Source organism: Cariama cristata, unplaced genomic scaffold, assembly GCF_000690535.1.
Source record: "Cariama cristata isolate BGI_N322 unplaced genomic scaffold, ASM69053v1 scaffold19936, whole genome shotgun sequence".
NCBI lineage: Eukaryota > Metazoa > Chordata > Aves > Cariamiformes > Cariamidae > Cariama > Cariama cristata.
The window spans coordinates 9,139-30,780 of record NW_009621795.1 but is presented as its reverse complement, the minus strand read 5'-3'; the positions used below and the strand labels follow the sequence as shown (position 1 = coordinate 30,780).

The 21,642-nt window shown below is 38.9% G+C and overlaps 1 protein-coding gene across 1 annotated transcript in view; it reads right to left on the bottom strand.

Annotated features, from left to right (window-relative positions):
- Positions 1 to 732: 732 nt before the first annotated feature.
- The window catches only part of LOC104163204 (PHD finger protein 21A-like), a gene marked incomplete at its 5' end in the record, with an annotated part of 26,522 nt that continues 5,612 nt past the window's right edge, over positions 733 to 21,642 (bottom strand). The window contains 4 exons of the mRNA XM_009702123.1: positions 733 to 1,086; positions 3,325 to 3,411; positions 5,201 to 5,455; positions 9,116 to 9,316. Coding sequence (XP_009700425.1) covers positions 733 to 1,086; positions 3,325 to 3,411; positions 5,201 to 5,455; positions 9,116 to 9,316 — 897 coding nt within the window. The remainder of the gene's footprint in view (positions 1,087 to 3,324; positions 3,412 to 5,200; positions 5,456 to 9,115; positions 9,317 to 21,642) is intronic.

Here is a 21,642-nt window from a genome sequence, read left to right as displayed (position 1 = left end):
ATTTATATAAATTACATAAATATTATATGTTACAGATAATATGTTATATAGTATAAAATATCATACTGACATACAGTATACGAAAGAGTTAAAAGTGAAACAGAAGATTGCTTTACTAGAACTGCATGGCAAAGACTCTCAGTTGCAATCCACACTGACTAAAGTCACGTTTTATTTTATACAAGTCTTTTCCGGAGAGAGACTTTAAACATCTAGAATTCTCTGTTTCTGAGGGTCTCCTTTTCACTCAATCAATCCATTTCAGTCACGGGGAACTATCAGTCTTCAGAAGCTGAGTGAGACTATTTTGCCTCCAATCATAAGACTGCAAGATCAAGGAAGAAATGGCTACATTTATCATATTAAATACCCCCATGATTTTGCATAATTTTTGCCTTTCACATAGCCACCCTTTGAAAAACAGAAACACAGAAGGTATTTTTCCAATGTTTCTTAAAGGCTTGATATGAACATGGATTTCAGTTTGTACACGGTCTCCAAGATACTAGTACAGCCCTGCAGTGTAGCTTGCTTACAAACTACTGAAGTTAAGACAGTAGGGGGAGCATAAAAAACACTGAAGCATGAGAAAAAGATTCCAATGGCCCAGATTAAAGAAAATGGTAACTTCTACCCCGAGAGTTGCAAGTCATTCCATAACTTGTACTGTTGTTGGAACATGACTATCTCCAGTACCCACTGAAAGATGGGGTTGTCATTCTCTCCAAACCGTTACAGTAAAGCAATAAACCTAGTACATTTCATTAGTAGACACTTTCTTATCTGTACCTGTTTTTCAATGTTTGGTTTGCTGATCTGTACAGTCTGAGGTCCAGCAAGCCTGGTACCCGGTGCTGCTATCACGATGCTGGTGAGCTGTGCCATAGGGAAAGTTTTGGCTATGGTTGCTGTCTGCCCGTTAACTACACGAACTGGATGTATAGAGTTCTGAGAGTTGGGTAAAGAGGTGGGTGTGAACTTTGTTGTCAACATCACAGGTCTCTGAATAAGCTGAGGAGCTGCAAGCATTGGAGGAGGTGCTGGGGCAATAGGAATGTTGTTTTGGGCAACTGGTTTAGGTCGAACCTACAAAAAAAAAGAAAAGAGAAAAAAAAAGAGATTCATATATCAGTATTTCAGATGAACTTTTTTTACTAAGTCTTTCAATTCGGTCTTTATAATCTGCAGAAGGTTGCTTGATTTTTTATAGAATGTAATTTTTAGCACAGTATCCTAAGTATGCTATGAGAAGGAAAAGCCGTATTTTCAAGCCTACTTGCATGAAACCCATCCATAACATTGGCAATATGCAGTCACTGTCCCTGAAATGGTATTTGGATGCACAGACACTTCTATTGCATGTCTATTGCCAAGTGCCTTATCTGGATCTAAATCAACATATTGGTTTTGCAAGCCAAAAAATTCATGTAATATTTACAGGGACAGCCGAGGCTCTCGTGTTAGAAGTGTGCCTCAGAGCTTTATACTGAGCCTCCAGGAAGTCATGAACTTGATTGTTCCCTGAAAGAAATAATTAAATTTTCCAGCAAATCCCTGTTACCTTTGTCAACTCTATACATTATTTAGAGACCTGCACAACCAATCTTGCTAAGCAAAAAAATTGTCAAGATTATACATTAATCCCTCATTGAAAGTGCTAAAGGTTACAGGTAAATGCAGTCATTACTCTTTTCTTCTTTCACGAGAAGGAGCCACAAGTATCTTCCGATACTCCACCACCAGTATTTGCTTATTCCTTGGTCATTGTTAAGTCTGTACTTATCACATCATTACAGAGTACAGAAGTAGAATACATTACCCTGAAAATAAAGTCTTTTTCCTTATTTGATTCCTATTGTCCTATTCACCTTTAATACTCCATAATGCATTTTATCATGGAAAACTAGGCCACATTCCAACAGATCGCACCATCCCCAAATCTCAATCAGATATCAGACTGTACTTTCCTTTTTTCTTTTGTAAGAGATTCAGACTTTTAGTCACAGCACCACTTATTTCTCACAAATGAAATAGTTCCTCCAAGATGTTTTTTCAAATGAAGAAGCAATCTGTGTCTTTCTTGAACCATGAAAAAAAGGGGAAAACACAAGTTTTACTGCTCAGCTGCAAACAGAGGTCACTCTCTGTTGCAGTACAGAAATACTTGGGAAAAATGTAGAGACATCTCGTTCTTCCTTTTTTGCTCATGAGCGGCAAACAGCAATTAGAGCAATTTAAGGCCTTGGGTGATGCTTTGATTTTGCTGACACCTGTTCCATGAGTTCATTTCATTTGATGCAAACAGGATCATATATGATCATCATATGTGAATTTCATAATCATTGACTCATGCAGGTTGGGAGGCACCTCAGGAGGTCTCTAATTTGTTCTCCTGCTCAGAGCAGGGCCAACACTAAATGCAGACCAGGTTGCTCAGGGCCTTGTCCAGATAGTCCTTGGAAAACTCCAAGGACGGAGCTTCCACAATGTGTCTGGGACGGCTCTTCCACTCCTAATTGTCCTCAAAGAAATAACTGTTTCCTTATACACAGTCTAAATCTTCCCTGTTCCAATTTCTGATCATTGTCTGTAATTCTCCTGCCAAGCACCTATGTCTCCATCTTCTTGATAATTTCCTTGTTGATACTGGAGGCAAGGCTGCTGTTAGGGTGTCCCCAAACCTCTTCTCCAAACTGAACAAGCCCACATCCCTCAGCCTTCCCTTGCAGGTCATATATTCCTGCCTCCCAGCTATCTTAGTGGCCTTTGTCCGCTGGATTAATTCAAATTTTTCAACCAGGGGGTCCAAAACTGCATGCTGTGTATCAGATCCAGTTTTACAATTGCTGAAGAAAGGTGGATAATCTCTTCCCTTAATCTACTGGTTGTGGGCCTGTTGGTACCACCCAACATGCTGCCAGGCTTCTTTGCTGCCAGGGCACATCGCTCGTTTGGCTACTGTCAACCAAGACCTTTTAAGCAGTGTTGCTCCCCAGCCAGCCAGTCCCCAGCCTGTACCTATGCAGGGGGTTAGTCCATTCCAGGTGCAAGATGCAAGACTTGGCCTTTTTCCATGGTGAAGCTCAAGAGGTTCCTGCTTGGCCCATTCCTCTATCCTGTCTAGGGTTCTCTGAATGACAGCACTGCCCTCGAGTATTGACTGCACCCTCGAAATCTGGCATCATCCGCAAACCTGTTGAGGATGAATTGTCTCCTCCACCAGATCACCAATAAAGACTGACAAGAATGATATTCATAGAAAGTATTTCCAATCTATGCTATAATTAAGTTCCTTCTTTTATTGCTTGTTCTCTGTACACTCACCTGTGGAAGAAAATTTGGACGAGGAGTAAGTCTCGGAGGAGGGATGAACTGCGGCACTTTTATGGGCTGAGGTGTAGCCTGAACCTGCTATAAGAACGTAAGAGAGTTCAGTAAGAGGAAAATAGCTTTGAAGTTGTTCACCAAAATCAACATCCTGAATGTATTTTCAGGCCTGATGTCCCCAGTTTTCCACTCTAAATAATTTTTCACAGTAACAGGTTCCTCATTAGAAACATAGTAAAGACAGAGCTAACCTTACTTTCCAGTTCCTACACACCTTGCTTCATAAATTGAAGGTGTCTTTCCTTTTAGTTCAACTGTACTGATTACTGTGCTCTGCAATCTAAAACCATTTCATTTGAAGATAACGAAAATTCCTATTTGTTTTGATAGTTACAAATTGGCTTTACAACAGATAAAATAACAACAGACTTTGATGTCCAGCTACATGAACCACTGTCCTTTCACACTGAATGGCATACAGAAGAATGAAAGAGCACCTCATGCAAACAGAAAAGATCTGGAAGTTACAACTCTGTTAGCAATATTAATGACAGTATAAGGGGCTCTAAATACACAACTTGAAATTTTCAAAAGTAGGTCATTCATTTGAAACAATTAAGATCTGATTTTAAGGCATCCTAAGTACTTCCCTGTCTAACTGAGATCAGTTGGACAGAGCTGCCACATGATTAACCTCTGAATAGTGCTACGAGCTACCCTAAGTTGAGTACCCGGTGAGATTCTCTTAAATTAATGTCCATGTTAGCTTCCACCCTTCTGTACTTCTGTCCACCCACATGATACAGTAATTTACTTCAAAAAGGTCTTGTACTGATTAATTAATGCTTGGGAAAATATTCTGAGGTTTTTGATGAAATTTGCTATAGAAACAGAAATCATGGACCATTACTGAAACAGACTCACCTCCCCAAACCTAAGTAAGTTATTCAGCAAAGAAATGAAGCACAGACGCAAAGGAGAGATGAGAGTGGTGCAAGGGATGACATGGGAAAAGAGAACAGTAGAAAAAACTCCACTCAAATAGTCTTCTCTATTCTGATTGCAAACGTATGCCTCATTAGGAAGCAAAATTACTTCCATTTGCATTACTAAACTGTATATTTTAATAAAGATAGATTTGATTTATGTTTAATGAAGCCTTAGTCTTTACTGCAGAAGTAAAATTTTTCTGTCATGATGCTATACAATGCCTGGTTTCCAGACCAAGAAGCCTATACAACCCAATTCTAAAACACTGCTTCTTTTATTTCTAGGTGGCTAACTGTTCTGGAAAAGACTGTGTGATGTAATCAAAGGACTTTTCAAAATATATGCTTAAAGAAACAGCATCTGTATATGTGTATGAAAAAGTGGTGAGTGAAGACATGGTAGTGGGCAGAGTTAAGTGATGTGTCTAACATCAGAGACTTTATCACGCAAAGGGAACGAGAGAGAATGACTCAAAAAAATCTAAGATGAAAACCCAAATTGATCACATGAAGAAAGTATGACATCTCCATTATCAAAGAAAAGAGTAGGAATTCTGCAGAACACAGCCACATAGATTAGCTAGGGGCGAAACAATCGTTACTTCCCCATGACTAACAATCACTAACAGGGAAAACTTTACACAGAGGTGATGATAGCACTGATTTGATTCTGTGAAGCAAAACAGTAATAACAACCCATGTAGATAGTAAACAGTTTTCTCTTAGACTATCATTTTAACAATGTCAACTAGTGAAGACCCACGACATCTCCCTACTGTTTGTTCTCCTCTCTGTGCAAAAACCTGTTTAGTTTTTTTTTCCAATAGCCCTCTTGTAAACCAAACCCACACATTATCTGCAGGGCAAACACATGAAAGGCTTACCAAAGTTACTGTGTTTTTTGCCACTATTTGGACTGCCTCAGCTCCTGGCCCAGTGACCTTATTTGTTGTCTGGAGGTTGACTGGTGCATTCTGCGCATCAGTGCTGAGGACTGCTTTCTGATTGTTGTTGATAGCAGTAACCATTGCAATGGTAGGTCTCTGACCCACAACAGAGGCAGGCATGGTCGCAGTTGCTGCTTTCAAGACGAGAGGTAGTGTCTTAGTGGTGATCATAGAAGCTGTAGTTACAGTTTTCTAAGGGAAACAGAAAATACACTGTAAGAGACAGAGACACTTCGTATCAGACAGGATGTGGGTTGGTTAGTTAGAAACAATAGACAGTAAGAGAAAGGAAAGACAGCACTGAGTCTACCTACTGTTCAGACAAGCACATCATCTTATGCCTCTGAAAACTGGATAGCTAGAAAGGATTCTCATCTGAGGCACCTGTTGGGTCTCTTTTAATCATCTGCAGCATTAGAGACTGATTCAATACAAATTCCCGAGAAAATGACAATCAAGTGTTAGTAGTGACATATGCATCTTTGGATCTTTTAGTTTCATATTACTTCCAAACATGTACTGTCAATATCAAACCTATAAGGTGAGGGTTTATGAAACATCCCAGCAAACTAGCTTCTCATCAATTAAAACTCAAATTTTCAAATGGAAACTTTATTTACAGAGATCCTCAGAATCAGAGGAAGAGGAAAACATTCATAAATTGGTTTCTTGAAGAACGAAAACGTATTTTGATTTTAAGTATCCCAAATTTCAGTTTTAGCCACACATACAGTTATTTAGTCCTTTCTTTCCTAAGAATATCAGCAGGGCTATCCTGAAGTTGTAAGAGCTGTCTGTCTGTCCAGCTGCAGGCAATGAAGTTTAGTTCCTGTGGAACAGGCTGGTTTTGGAACATGTATGTGATACCATGATTGCTCTTGGCCTTAAAGAGACTGGTTTTGAATCACTTAATGCCAGCATTTATGTGAAATGCCCGAATATACTACGCCCACAAAATCCAAAGTTAAAACAACTGAAAATGTAATAGTTTTGTTTTAAAATGTACTGCGTTCTAAGATGTTAAGGGAAACAGACAATTACGAATCTCGTTCAAAAAGCAACAAGGCAAGACAGTCTCCATATAAAACCAGAACAAAATGTGCATGGAAAACTCATGACAAGTGACACTCAACAGAATGGCAAGTGAGCTTATTTCTTTTCTCTTTGGTGTAAAAAAATCCATTGTACCAATGGCACTGCATCTTCAAAACAGTTATGGGCATGATCAAATGCTCTTCATATGAAATAATCACCATTCCTTCCTGATGTCAGTGCTAGGCTCTACAACAGGAAAAAATGGAGAACCAGGGATCAGGTGGTCTTTTTCATGTTCTGAACATGCCTGATTTAGACTGCTGAGTTTAATCACACAAGACCTTTCTCTTCTTTCTAATAAAATATTTCCAGCTGGATTCTTCAGTATTTTCACCAATATAATTTCCTTAAACAAAAGCACAATTTACCTTCACACCTCTAATTTCATAATGCTTAAACTATATCCCATTAATTACGCACAAGTGTGAAAAAAATTCAAACACTGTATAATGTCATATCAAAGGATAATTCATGCTTCAGTTTTATACATTTATACAAAATCCAGACATAATTAACTTTTCCTTATTGCAACATTAACAATACCCTTTTTATCTGAGATCCAAAAGCTTATCGACCTCTGTCGCACCTTCTCCAACGCAAGCAGCTCCATTCCCCTAATGCAGTAACGTTATTCAAGCTTTTCCAATGAGGTGTAACACAGTATCATTTTCACAAGTATTACATTCATCCATAAACATTTTAAAGAAAAGTGTAATCAATCATGTAATACAAGACTGTGACTCTTTCAAGGGGTTCTAGTAAGTCTGTAAGTACTAAGAGTATAGTTTCAGTCAGCAGATCACAGAGCTTGAATATCCCTGTTACTCTACTGAGCTTTAATTACCTTGCTTATTCTAAAAAGTTTTCAATGCGTGAATTCGTACTGTAGTGGCATTCATAGTCAGTCTGCATTGTTTCACATAACAACATTGCAATAATATGACCTTTTAGCAGGCTTGGTGCTTTATGAAAATTTAAAAACCCCTACTGGACTATATTAAGCATATTAAAATGTCACTATTAAGGCAGCATATATACCTCGATTCCTAAATCGAATTACTCTGAAAATAACCATTAAAAGCATTCTCTTTACTAACACAGCCTTGAAAGATGCATTGTTTACAAAAGTAGGTAGAAAAAAATCTTTCTAGAGAGACAAAATATTTTACTTTTCTTTGCTGAAAGAGATTGAGGGGCACCAGGTCAGAGGCACAACCTTAGATGCAAAATGTATATAGAAGCAAGTGAGGACACTTCAGAATACACTAACATAAATAAAAACAGGAAAGTGTAAAGGATAAAAGCTGGCTTATGTATTCAAAGGAGAGGACGACCTGCCTTTCAGTTTGTAATTACTTTCCAAGTACAAGTGTACCAATGATAGTCAGAAGGGCTGTAGCAGTTTTTTGACTGTTTCACTAGAGGGCTCTTTAACTTTGAACAAAACCTCAATTTTTACAACGCAGGAGATGACCTGGAAGTTAATGCATGAATGCAAAGTGTGGAATAGGGCAAAACACATGAAACTGCTTTTGCAGTCGTGTTTCTTGACTGAAAAGCAGAGATCAGTGATTGAGTGATCCATGGTTTGCCCACAAATATTTTAGGCCACAGTAATATTTACTTCTTCGTTCTGTTTTAGCTTTGATATTAACATTGCTGCTCAGAAATGTTGTTTCCTTAGTTAAGTTTGTTTCATTTCTTCACTATTGTTTTCTGAAAAATACAATTACCTAAGCCTCACAAATACATTTTTAGAGCACATCCAAAACAACTTGCCGAGTTACTGAGAGAACTAACAGCCCAACCATTTCTCCCTCCCCTACTTTTGGGAAAAGGGAAGATAAGAATTGCAATCGGTCAAAGCTATGGTTGTGATTCACCATGATGTGCATGAAGTAAACTTCATGTGTGAATTCTGCCATCTGCCTATCCAGATAAACACGAGCTGCTGAGATTGCACCAACATGAAAAAAACCTTCACATACAATTCTTTCTATAAAACACCTCCCTGCACTTTCTAGCTGTTTTATTAGCACGCTTTTGGGATTCTAAATATTTGAACAAGAGAAACTTGGAATTCCCCTCTCAGCAGAAGCAGACCACTTTCTCTGTTGAGTTCTGGGATTACGCCTCTAATCCTATGCTGTACTGAAATTCAGTGTACCTTCCCAATAAAGACACAACTTTCTAAAACTTGAACTTTGCAATTAACAATGTACACTTTTAGATGAATCCTTGCAAACTCAGGCAAGTATTATTTGATATGAGTTACATCTGTTTAAAAAGAATCAAGCAGAAAGAAGAGGGAACTGTTTTCTTACATTTTGTTCACAGATACAGTGGGCACTCTGTTAGTCTTTTAAAAATAAAGTATTTTAATCACAGTGTGCGTAAAGTCTTTACTGTTTCTTGAGACCTACTGGGTATGGACAGACAATCATTCATGCACCTATGGAAGAGATAGGTTCATTTGTTAAACTTTCATTTATCTTTAAGAAAGGTGATACTGCCACCCTTCTTTTCTGCGGGGTTACGATTTGACTTTTAAACACTACATAATTTTTTCATGCAGGTAGGAGGTTATTGCCAAAAAACCCTACAAGACCCATATCTACATACGTACAGGAGAAATTCATATTGGTATGCTAACAGGCATATATGAAAGCTTGCAATTTTCTCTCTGTACTTTCCTTTGATTTTTTTTTTTACTGAACTTCACCTTTAGCAAGGAAAAGTATTATTGTACATTTTTACCTGTGATCCAATCACGTTTGGAGAGGGTGCAGTAGACTGCTGCTGCTGTTGATGGTGATGCTGCTGTAGCTGTTGTAGTGGTTGCGGCTGTGGTGTCTGTAGTTTGTTTTCTGACTGTGCCAAAGGCTGTATTTGAAACTTACTGTCTGGCTGTTCCTGCTTCACTATCAAATTCTTTCGAAGCTGTTCCACCACTCTTTTCTACCAGATAAATAAAAACATAAACCAGAAATTTTGACAGTTATTTAGTTGCACATATTAGAGAAGATAGTAACACCTAAAGTTACATTTATTTAATGTAAATAAAGAACTGCTCAGAAGCTTAGTGGGATTTCTCTTTTTGGAATTTTAAATATTGGTGTTATCTAATGGGCACAGTGCCAAAATAGGCCACAGAGTAGTACTGCTGCCCAGCTGGGTGACCTTGTTGTCCTTGTAGAAACCCAGCCACCAAAATTCAGCCTATTCACAAACCACTGCAAGATGTCATTAACCTGAATTCACTTGAGACATGTTAGCTTTCAGATTCCAAAGTTTCTGACTCCTTCAAACATGCATCATTCCTAAACAGTGACAAAAAAGGACTTCAGGTTGAAGGCTCAGGGCTGACTTCAAGGCAATAGGGATGCCATTTTGTACGAGGCACCAAAACTGAGTGGAGGGACAGTCAGTTTGAGTGCAAAGTGGGGAACAGGAAGGGCATGGATGTGTGGTCATTCTGTTCAATATTATTGTCACCTGTAAGAAAATCAGATAGGGCTACCTACGTGTGAAGGAAACAGCACAGATTTCTTTCTCCCAGCTTAAAGGCTTTCTATTACATTATCATTTCCACAAAAGTTTGAAATGATTTTAAAAAGAAGTTTCTTCTCCTGGTAACCATTGTGCATCTTTAGACGGTAACTCAACAGATTTAAGAGCAGACCAGGTGACGCCACATGGGTAGTAAGGGCTCATAGTTTATGTTCACATTATACTTTGCTGTGAACAAAGGTGAAAACAACACGAGACTTTTTTTACCTTTTGCAGGCATGATAGAAAACGGACATTTTTTCCTACACTCCAAGCACCCCCAAATCAGGATAGCTTTAAAAATATTTAGATATATACTTAAGCTCCCTTGATCAAGAGCAAACGCATAGTTCAAAACAGTTACACAACAAGGCTGGGTTTGGAAGAGGACAATGAAGTCAACAGATGTGGTAGGGGCTCAACTGAGAAACCTCTAGTGGAAACAGAAATGCTCAGGAAACCTCTACCAGAGCCAGGTGTTGACAATGGGCTGCCACAAGCAGTTCCACTTACACAGAAAGGAAAAGAAAAAAAACATTCTGACAATAATATCCAATGTTTTGATTTTTGTTTAGAAGCATTAAGACATAGTACAAAATACAGAGATGGAGAAAACAAACAAACAAACAAAATCCAGCTATTTACAACCAACTGAAAGAATTTTTTCCCTCACATTTCTTCCACGCAGGATTATGAAATTCTGAGCTAACAAAATATCTGTTCTCTGCATAGTTCTTATGGACATACTGTAGACTTTTGATTCTGAGTATCTTGCTTATGATGAGTTAAAACTGCACTGAGTGTGTACCTTTAGCCCAGAAGAAGATGACAAAAGGAGCAGGGTCCCAAACTGGCAGATTTGAGAACTGGAACTTTAAAAAGCCAAATAAAACACACAAGCAACAAAACACCCACCCCTGTTTCATAAAGTTGAAATGTGTGAGCTCATAGGACTGACCTTTTTGCAAAAGACTGAATTCAGCGACTGGGAAGTGTACAGAAGGAAGACTGCCTGGCTTCTACAAAACCCACAGCCCTGGCTGGGGACGCACGCTCAGCTCCGACAACAAAAGAAACACAGGTCCAACCTCAATGAAAATTCAGGGAGTTGGTAACGAATGGCAGCGTGAAGGAACTATTTTACACCACACCCAGAAAAGTGCTAAAAGCTATCAAAGCCTAAAAGCTGTAGATTGTTTGTTCCCTTCTACAACAAGGAGAAAATAATAGGAGTGTGGAAGGCATTTTCCTAATTCAGGTATTATACATAGTTTTAAATGGCCAGTGTCTATCGGCTCATTTCTATACGTAATAACTGAACAATCATTTAAAATTGCTTGCTGAAAAGATCAACCATGTTCACATGCAACCCAAAGTCCCATGTCAGCAAGCTGAAAAAACATTTCCAGAGAGTAACCTGAGGGGGAGGAAAGGAGAACGGAGCAAAGCAGGAGAGGAAATAATGCAACATGCCTATGGAATACCTGCCGAAAACCAAACTGCACATACACTGCACAGGAGGCTAAAGAATTACTGTACCCGGTTTTGTCTTCCATAGCTGCCTGTATGAAATTCAGTGATAATGGTGGTATTTTACCGATTCCCTAACTGGAGGAAATCAACAGCAACGGCCCAAGCATTTGCTTCCATCTTGTTCTTTATAATGGGAAGAATACTAGTGAAAGGATTTTTTTTTTTTTGAGAGAGGGAGGAGAGGGAGAGGCAGGCTGGAGGACTCCTCTGCCATAGTGCTACGGCAGGGTGAGAGCCAGCAAGGACGGGAGCAGGAGCGAGGTGAGTCACTTCACATTCACATGCTGCCTGTTCCACCCCCAGGCCCGAACCACGGTGTGCGGAGCTGGGGAAAAACAAGACCAAAGCACAACTTTTATTAGTGCCTTGTGAAAAAACTGAGGCTCAGCAGATCTGGCACAAGATGGATAACGTGAGTGGAAAAACGTCGTTGCTCTGGAAGTCTACGCTATCCTGTTAGAGGCTGCTGAGAGCTGCCTGGCAGCAGCATATCCTGCCATCTACATCCATTATGCAGATATTAAATTGGAAGAAACATCTAATGCTTTTAAGATTCAGAGAGTAAAACTGAAGTTTGCAGTGCATGCCAATTGCTTACGTAGTTTATTAAGCTGCTTCTACCAACTGGCAGTAAAAATACCACACTGAAACTACCAAAATCATTTTACTATCTGCAAGACCGTTGCGATTATCTGTTTGTTAGTACTTAACAAGACGGAGACTCTGAACAACACATGTCAAAATTACTTAGCTTAAATAGCAAAACCAGACGAGACCCTCAGGGTGGCACCTACACAGGAACCAAGAGCAGATCTACACCCATTTTCAGTGCTACCCTCTGCTGCGTCCTCCTCTGTCGGGTCTCAGCCCACGCCGTCGATCTGACACGGTGCAGCTCCTCCACGGCGTCCTGCCAAAACCGCTCCTCTGCAGCCGCACCGCAGCCCCGGCATGGGTCTGTCTGCAGCAATGTTAGCGGAGCTTCGTTTTGTAGGGGATTAAACAGGAAGGAGGGCAGCATGAAAGAAATTCTTGTCTACTGTCAGCCTTGCTACTTCATTAAAATTGTATTTTAAAATTGTTCTTCCGTTATTTTGACTGTTCTTAATCAATTTTGAGGGCGGTCTGTGCTGCAGAAAGTACAATCCGTATGATTGAAATTTGCCAAGGCTGGTATAAAGTCCTAGCTACATGCCTTAGAGACTGAGTGCCAGTGTGATTTGAGGTTATCTAAAAGTATCACAGAACTCTTAAGAAATATTCCTAATTCTTTAAATGTAATCATTGCCATTTTCCCTTCCCACTCTTGTTTGAGAATATTTAATTAAATTCTTACTGACAACTTCAAAAGTTTAAATTGAGATTAACTCCATCATAAACACAACGTAATAGTTTTCTGCATGTCAGAAAGCTCTAACTCTCCCCACATTCCTAATAGTTTCTTTCCCTGCAACACTACAAATGTATGAAAAGCATTTGTCTTTCAAGTTTACTGAACTCTCCTCAAGGCCGAATGCCAATCCTCTCTTTACATCCAGAACGTGAAAGAAATTAATAATCACGCCCTTTCTTCCAAACCATATTCTACCCAAAAAGTAACGGCTAGCCCTCTGCAAGGGTTCCTATCAGACTACTTCAAAATCCGTTTGTTGAACAGGGTCCCATAAGCATACTACAGAATCTCATCGCTCTTGCTCTCTTGACATCTTTATCACTAATCTCATCAAGGACTGTCCACACCACTGAGTTCACAGACTCCTAGACATCTGATATGACCCTTTCTTAAAGGTAATAATTGTAATCAATATTGTGACATTCAGAGATATCACTTTCTCATTCCTGCCACAGGCCAGATCCTAACACAGCATTAGAAGATTATTTTGGTTTGATTAAGCAGAAAATCTGCCTCTACGTCTTGTTGGCCATATATCTGTGCCAAAAGGTGTCTTCTTTGTGCTTATATAAAAAGCTATCATGAATATGTTGCTGTAAGATAAGGAAAGTCCTTGAAACAAACTTAAAGCTTAGTAAGGTTTAAGTATAACATTATCAGTTAAGCATTATTTCCATTTTAATCAATCAATCAATAACAAAGTAGTTCTCTGAGTACAGCAATTTTTAAAATACTAGATCCCTTGTTATATTTGGTGACACACTTTCTTCTTCATCCTGGAGACACGTTCAGAAAAGCATACATATGTAAAAGAGGGTCTGTTTTTAAATTCCAAAAATCTATAAAAATTAAAAGATAAAAATCTTCTGAAAATGAGAGAAGAAAATAAAGTACTAAACAGCCTTACAATGCATACCTTTTATATCACAAAAACAAAGCTGATGTGGTTTGAATTGCTCAACTGCCTGCTAGTGACCCTCTTTCCTGCTCTCCACCAATTCCAGGAAGTCAGTTATTACGGATCCTCTGTTACCTGTTGCCTCCAATGACCAAGAAATGTTCTCTGGGATATAAAAGTTGCCAACTGCTGTGAATGAAATGGTAGGAGAAAGTACTGATTTCAAGTAAGAGCCAGCTTGGGAGTGGGGAGGATGGAGGAAATTTCACCGCTCTGCAATCCTCCTTTTCAGCCTCCCTCCCTGCCCCTTGCCAGCCCCATCCCCTGCCGCTACCCAAAGAGAAGTGAAATATCTCTGCTTTTTGACAAAACAGAAAGATATCAAAACTCCAGTGGCAGAAAGAAGCTAAAAGATTTTGGAGCCCTGGCACGGTTAGTCTTCCACTTGCAAAGAGGGTTAATTTGGGGAGCGGAATTTGGGAGTGGAAAGATTAGAAGCAAGGAGAATAATTGTACACTCATCTACTGCTTTAAGATAGTACCTGAAACTTAAAATAGTGAAATCCAATTATAGAAATTGATGATGCAGAATCTATACCAGTGAGAGAAAAAAAAAATGTTGTACAAAACAACTTGAATTCAATTCCATTGAAAGAATGATCACAGGACTACAGAAATATTTTCAGCTATTTCTGTGGTAATCCTGTATTTTCATGGAATTTTGCACTTCTGGCTGTGCTTCACTCATACTCAGATGTTTTTATCAACAAAAAAAATCTAAACCAACTAAATTAGAAAGAATTTTATTCCAAGAAAAAAGTGTGATATGATTTCCTACTTCTTAAAACTGATGAAACTGGCATCTGTATCTTTCAGTCAGAAAAGACTCTCGGGGCAGGGGTGCTTGTGTGCTGAATGGGAACGTAGCAGTGGTTCTGGGAGACCACCTCCACCTCATACTTGAATGCCTTACTGGGCACAATTGTTGAAATGTGCACTATTTCTTTTTATAGTTTAAAAACCTAATTTTTTTTTAAGCTTTTGTTAAATATACAGCTGTCTTAACCATACCCAGTGAATGGCTGCATTGCCAACACTCCAGGAACTGTCCCAAAGAGCAGGGGCTGCATTCAGCCCGCAGAAAACAGGGCTAAAGGCTGCTCAGAGATACACCGACTTCTTCTGCGTGTCTAAAAGGGGTCGCGGAGCATGTTAGGGGAACTGAATGCTTCTCCTCCCTCTGCCAAGATGGTCCTATGGGATAAAGTGAGCACTTCACTTATGATATCGATGAACACTAGAGATGGACCAAGACAGTACAGTTAATTTTGGTACGCCCTAAATTTATGAGCTTGCTTTGCAGTCTTAACATCATTAATACAATTACTGAATACAGCACAGGGTACCTTGTGTAATATGGTGTTTAAATAAATCTTCATTCCATAAAAATCTACTTTGACATTTTGTCAGATAAATACTGTTATATAGCATTGGCATAATGTGAAAAGTATTTTTGTCATAAAAAATGCTGGTAAACTTATTACACTTCATTATATTTTAGACTATTTAAAATAATTACTACAGGTGTGATTTGGAAACAAATACACAGTTCACACATGAACATATGTACTTCAAAAAAGAATGTGGGATTTTTCCTTTATGATACAGAAATACTACTTGAACTTGCTAGAAATCATTCACAAGTGAATTATGTAAGTTCTGAAAATAATGTTCAATTCCTTCATTCTTAACAGGGAAGAATGCTTATAATTTTGTTTTATTTAAAAATATAGCTAGTATTGTAAATGAAAATGACCAGAAATAGCTGCTATGCCATTCTGCTTTATGTGACTTCTTGATTGCTTTATTTTCAGTACCGTGTCTTTTACCATTTGCAGCACCACAAGACCAATTAATTTTTGGAAAGGAATGTTGTACCGTGAAATGCCTTATGCATCACTGTCTTCTCATTCTAGCATTTTTACTCTTGCACAAAGTAGGGAACAGAGACTGAACTAGTAGGAGCAGCACAGACACAAAGTTTTCCTGCAGTTTATATATTAAATAAATCTAATATCTACCTTCTTATCCCAGTACTTATGTTAGTGGAAAGAAACTTGCAAGAACAGCTACAATAATTAAACAATGAAGCAATTAATGAATGGAGAACTAAGTGTTTGACAACAGGCAAAACTGAACAGGAAAATCAGTTAAGTGCAGTACTTTGAATGTAACTGAGAAGGGATGGAATGCAAGGAATGAAAATTTTTTTTAAAATTTGGCAAGGTTTGACAAGATTTGTTTTAGTTTAGGTTTTTCCGCTTCCTAGAAGTACTTCCGAGCACAGATACAAACTGGTAAAAAGATGGGGGAATCACCTCAACATGAAAAGGCTGAAGAAATGAAAAAATTAAACTGCTGACTACCACGGAAAAGGTGGTCATTTTAATTTTATCTTGTCCATCTCTGTATTGTTCCACCCCCATTTGTCTGTTTCAGGGGAAAAAAATCTCCTTAGGAAAAAAAAAGCCACCTAGAAATGAAATAAGGGTTCTTTTGAACTTCAATGTAAACAATGTTTCTATGATCTCTGACTGAGCCTAGTTTTCCACAAGTGTATAATGTGGTCTTGTAAAATCTGCCATGGACAAAAGCTTGCAATATAAAATCTCAGCACAAAAAAATACCATGGATTATTATTCCTATGCAGGAAAACGCACAGAACAACCACCCCCATAGGAAAGCCATTAGCATCTATACATGGTAGCCAGTTGCCTAAGCTAAACACCTCTGCCAGGGAAGTCCTGCTGCTTCTCTTCTCCTACCTCTGATTTACATCATAGCGTCAAATCCTTTAAACTGAATTTGTCTGAATTAAGCAAGCACACTAGAGCAATTTAAATTAGTAAACTTATTTCATGTTTTAGAAACGATCAACCTAAACAGAAGTCTACTTTCTAATCTGATAACTCCTCATATTTTTGAATAACCCAAGTGGAAAGGACAGTCATCAACTAATTTTACAGTGTACTACTGCACAGTAACACAGTCCCTTGACTAAAAATGAATCAGCTTCACCAGCATTCTTGTGCATCCTACAGCTATTCCCATGACTGAATCACACCTCCTCTCCTCCTCATGAAAGGAAATACACAGAGTTCATGCTCATGCGCTTCATGCATGATCAGAAGTATCAAGCAAGATGACTAGCTTTATTTCACCACAGAATGCAATCTTGTTCTTTCGTGAACAGAAAGATCTGGATGCTCAAACTATATTGTACAACCCCACCTGTGGATGACTGATGTTGTTAACAGCATCTAGTATTTCATTTCTACAGTTGCTTTACAAGCATCACAAATTAACAGCAGCAGACAGGCTTTTTCCCTATGTCATCAACCAAATGCTGTTTAGCACCAATTCAATTAAAACCCATCACTAACAACATCACATCGCAATTCACTGTTGATCTCCACTTCATAGGCAGAATGAGTTATCAGAGCAAAAAGTCATGAGAGATTTTCTCTTCTTCCTAGTCACTGGAACAGTATATCAAATACAGATATTCTGTCTAGCTAAATATACCTGCTGTACTATTCTCTTTAGTTAACCAGGCACGACCAAAACAAAGAAAAATGTCTGCTTCACCAAGAAGACATCAAATTAAATCACTGCAGAAGACTCAAATTGCTGTCTTCAATCGTATCAAGGTTTGTGGATCAGTCAACAGTGACTCTCTGAAAAACAAAGCAATGGCTCTTCCTTAGCCTCCCGATTTAAACGGTGTGGGGAGGGGGACTGTCCCTGTATTTATCTCAGCACAAAAAGCACCTCACTAAGTAAGGCTAGAACTACTCAAAAACTGAAGATTTGGTGAACTTCCACCTCTCAAAAACACCCAAGAACAGGCATTTTGCCAAAAGAATGGAAAGCTACCTTTTTCACCAGGGATGTAGAGCTACTGGAGACAGTTCAAAGGAAAACCACAAACATAATCAAGGACCCAACAAACAACGCAGTGTAATGTGAGGCTTACCGGGGCTCAGCATATCCAGTTTATTGAGAGGTGCCTTCTCACTGAGTGTAGATATTTATACACAGAAAAGAACTCTGATGATGGGAGGGTTTTTAGTTTCTCTGAGAAATGTAAAATGATGACTCTGAGGCTGCAAGTTGAAGGTAGACAAATTCAACCTTGAAATAAGATGCAGAGATTGTTAAATGCTGGAATAGCCTTATGTGAGAAGTAATGGCCCACCATGGTCTGAAGTCTTTAGGACAAGGTTATATGGCTTTCTAAAGGAAATGCTTAATCTAAGCTTTGGAGGAGATTGTATAGTACATGTGAGGGGGGAGAGGGATCTGGGAAGCCTCTGCTCATTCTCACTCCTTACCAGTGGCACAGCGAGTGCCAGCACTGGTCCCAGCACGCTTTTCCAGCACTGAAACTCTGCATAAGGCCAGCCTTACTCTTCAGAATATGAACATGTCCAGAGGCACAAACAACCAGATATACTCAAGGTTGTTTTTTCATCTTCCTCTGAAACACAAGATATTGGCCACAGCTAGAGGAAAAAAGCTAAGCAAAGCAAGCTTATCTTCTTCCTTTGATGCCTTTTATTGTATGACTTCTTTACGTATTTAGATTCTTACTGATTTTAGACTTGAAATGGGAAAAACTTTCCCCAGATCAGACTTGCTGGGATGTTGCCTTTTTCCCTTCCACTGCAATGCAGGATGTGGAGAGCCTGCTAGGATTAGCTGGGCAAGTTTCGCCTCATCAACCTGCTGATATTGCAAGGGCCTTCAGAATAACTGGTAGCCCAAACCACCACCTGTTTTCTGGACCATCAAGACGTGGAAGACAAAAATTTAGTACTCCGATAACCAAATTGTCCTAGTTTCCCTAAAGTCAGACGACCTCACGCAGGAGTACTGGGGTAGAACATAATGGCCTCTAACGTGCAGGAAGTTAAACTAATTAATCTCCTTGTCCTTTTTGGATTTGACGTGTGGTGTCTTCCCTCTACTTCCTAGATGCAGTTTCACAACTAAAGTTTACCAGTATTCTTTTAAAAGAGAAAAAAAAAAAATCTGCACGCTAGATGAAAGACAAAAACCCATTTTATGAACACGTTTTCAACAGATGTACATAGTTCCTAACGGAATTAACAGGATCAGGTATTAGCATCTCGTCTCAAATTATGTAGCTAATCTCAAATTCCAGTTATTCCCTGGAATGTAAACCCCAGTAGCCGTTATTGCTCCCACTAGAACTCTTCTCTATGAAAGCTTAATTCCTGGGTATCAAAATGCCTTAGGATGGTGCCAGCACTTCATCCTGCAAGGTAACAGTTATGTCAGGCGCAGACATGAAGAAGCCACGCGTGGAACACAAAGATCTTTCTGGCTTTGACGGACACCTCACAGGAAAATGCATTTGAGACCTGTTATATCAATATGGACAATATCCAGCATGAAAAAACATTACTAACAGAGACCACACAAGAGAATGTAAACACTCCTATCCATAAGTTCACACTACTTCTTCACAGTGTGCTTGCTTGTTTGACAGTTATACTGTCATAATTTTAGACTGTTAAACCTCTGCTCTAGGGTTTATAAAAGATCAGAGCACTTGTCACTCTCAGTGCAGGTAGAGTGAGATAGAGTGGTTGAGCAGTTCATTCTTCTTTCTAATTACACTCCATTAACCTTCCACATGAGAGCTCCCCTGTGCTTTCATACCAGCAGCACCAACTGGCTGTGTTTGATAAGGCTCGGCAGAGCCTGCAAGACCAGCACGTGTAACTAACCCAACACTTCAGCACTGCAGACTTAGCAGGAGCTGGGCTGAAGCTCTGTTACTCAGCCACAGTCATATTCAGCTAAATTATACACAGATGGACACCAGCCTCACCCTACCCACTTCCCTCACAACTCTACTCCTTGAACTTCATAGATACATGATCTAGCATTTGAAAGCCAAATGCAGAACGAGGGAATTATTCACTACAGGGAACTGAATAGTTACCGTGCTTTCACCTCACTGCAGAGACCTGCCAAAGAGAAATGCATTTAGAGCATTAAAGCATGCAGGGCAATAGAAAAGAAGTTGTCGTTACATTATAATTAGATCATGTTAGTGTATGCAACCGCAGTACAGAGAAGGAAAATTACTTTTGAAATCTAAATCTTTTTAAATGCACTTTCAGTATCTGGGGTTGTTTGTTGTATGTTCTGAAGACCACACTGTTAACAAACAGCATTATATTGATCTATAACCTTCTCAATGGTGACCACATAAATGATAGGCTTTTCTAAAAACAGAGACTTCTTCGATTAATAATGTATTCTACGGGAGTTTTAAACTCGGTGCCAGGAAAGCTATTTTCCATGTGCATGAAGGTAGATTAGCATTTGTGTATACGGAATAACAGTGTCGGCACATGCTTACACAGATAAAAGGGAAACAAATTTGGAAGGAGGGATTGTAAACAATCTGGAACAGAATCCAAATTATTTTAAAAATAAATGAAACGCTACAAAATCTGCACTTTCAAATGACATTTTGCACTATCCATTGGAATTTCTAATTGTTTCAAATGACTTCACAACATAAAGTTGTATATGGAACTGGCCTATATAAGTGAATGATGGTGATACTCTTTTTGCTATTACCTCCATTATCCTTTCCCATCCCTCTCCTGTTGTTTAACATATTGTTATACACGCATCTGCGTGCATCTCCATAAATAAATATAACTAACTTCTCTTCTACAGTAAGTTTCCCAAGCTTCAGCTAATATTTTGAAATGATCTGCTGTTTTCTAAGTCTTGGTAACTTTGAAGTGTTTGAAACAAAAATCTGTTTGTGCTACAAGCCAAGCTATGAATCCAGCAACGTCCTTGTTCAGAATGGTACAGGAATTTTTTTTTAGAGTTCTGGTGAATATTGTCAAAGTTCCCCTCCAGTACAAAGGAAACTGAGGTGATCCTTCTCTTATAACAGAAGGGTAAACACTGCTACTGAACACACCTAAAGTACCCTGAAGAGCCTTGGTTTTCAGAGTGATCATTAAAGACCCTTAACATAAGACCCACTTTCTATGTCTACGTAATTTTCTAATAGATTTTGGACCTCCTTTCCTAAATTTTCTTAAATTTAATCTGAAGATGACAGTTCAGTCTTTAATGCAATTTAACTTGTGCCATCTAAGCCTACAATATATGACAACAATTCAGAATTCGTGGATGTGACCAAACACAGTGATTCCACAGTGTTGCCTCAGGAAAGCTGAGTAGTCAGAGGACAGTTAGTTCTTCCCCCTAAGACAGGCTTGCTCAACATGCAAACACAGGTACCTTTGGAACAGTAACTTCTTGGATGAACAATGAACACTGTTGTTGGGATGCATTTGATATCAACTAAGATGCAAGATGAATTTTGTCAGATATAATTTCGCTACTAAAGATGATGTTCACTCAAACCTAATAAATTTGAAACAAACATGATTAGAACAGTGAATAAAATTATCTAAAGCATTCATATCTCTTGTTTTGCAAAAATTTATCTGTAGTGCTTCAATGCTGTAATGCAATGAAATCTTGTTTGAGCTGGGATTAAAATTCATCAGGACAGTCAGGACAGCACTGTGAAGGAAAGCAGAACCAGATTTTTGTGCCATGCTTAGCTCTTCTGTAAAAAAAGAATTTTGAATTTATGTACACGTGAATGGCACTTAATGTCTCTATAACTTGCGCTCTCAGATTTTTTGGAGTACGTACTAGAATCACGACTGAGAGCTCCAAAATTCCCGGCTGTATGCATCGAGTGTTGAAACTGCTTTCAGAATAAAGCATTGCAGAGGTGCTTCCACTTCCTTGAGCAGTCAGCCATCACCACTAACA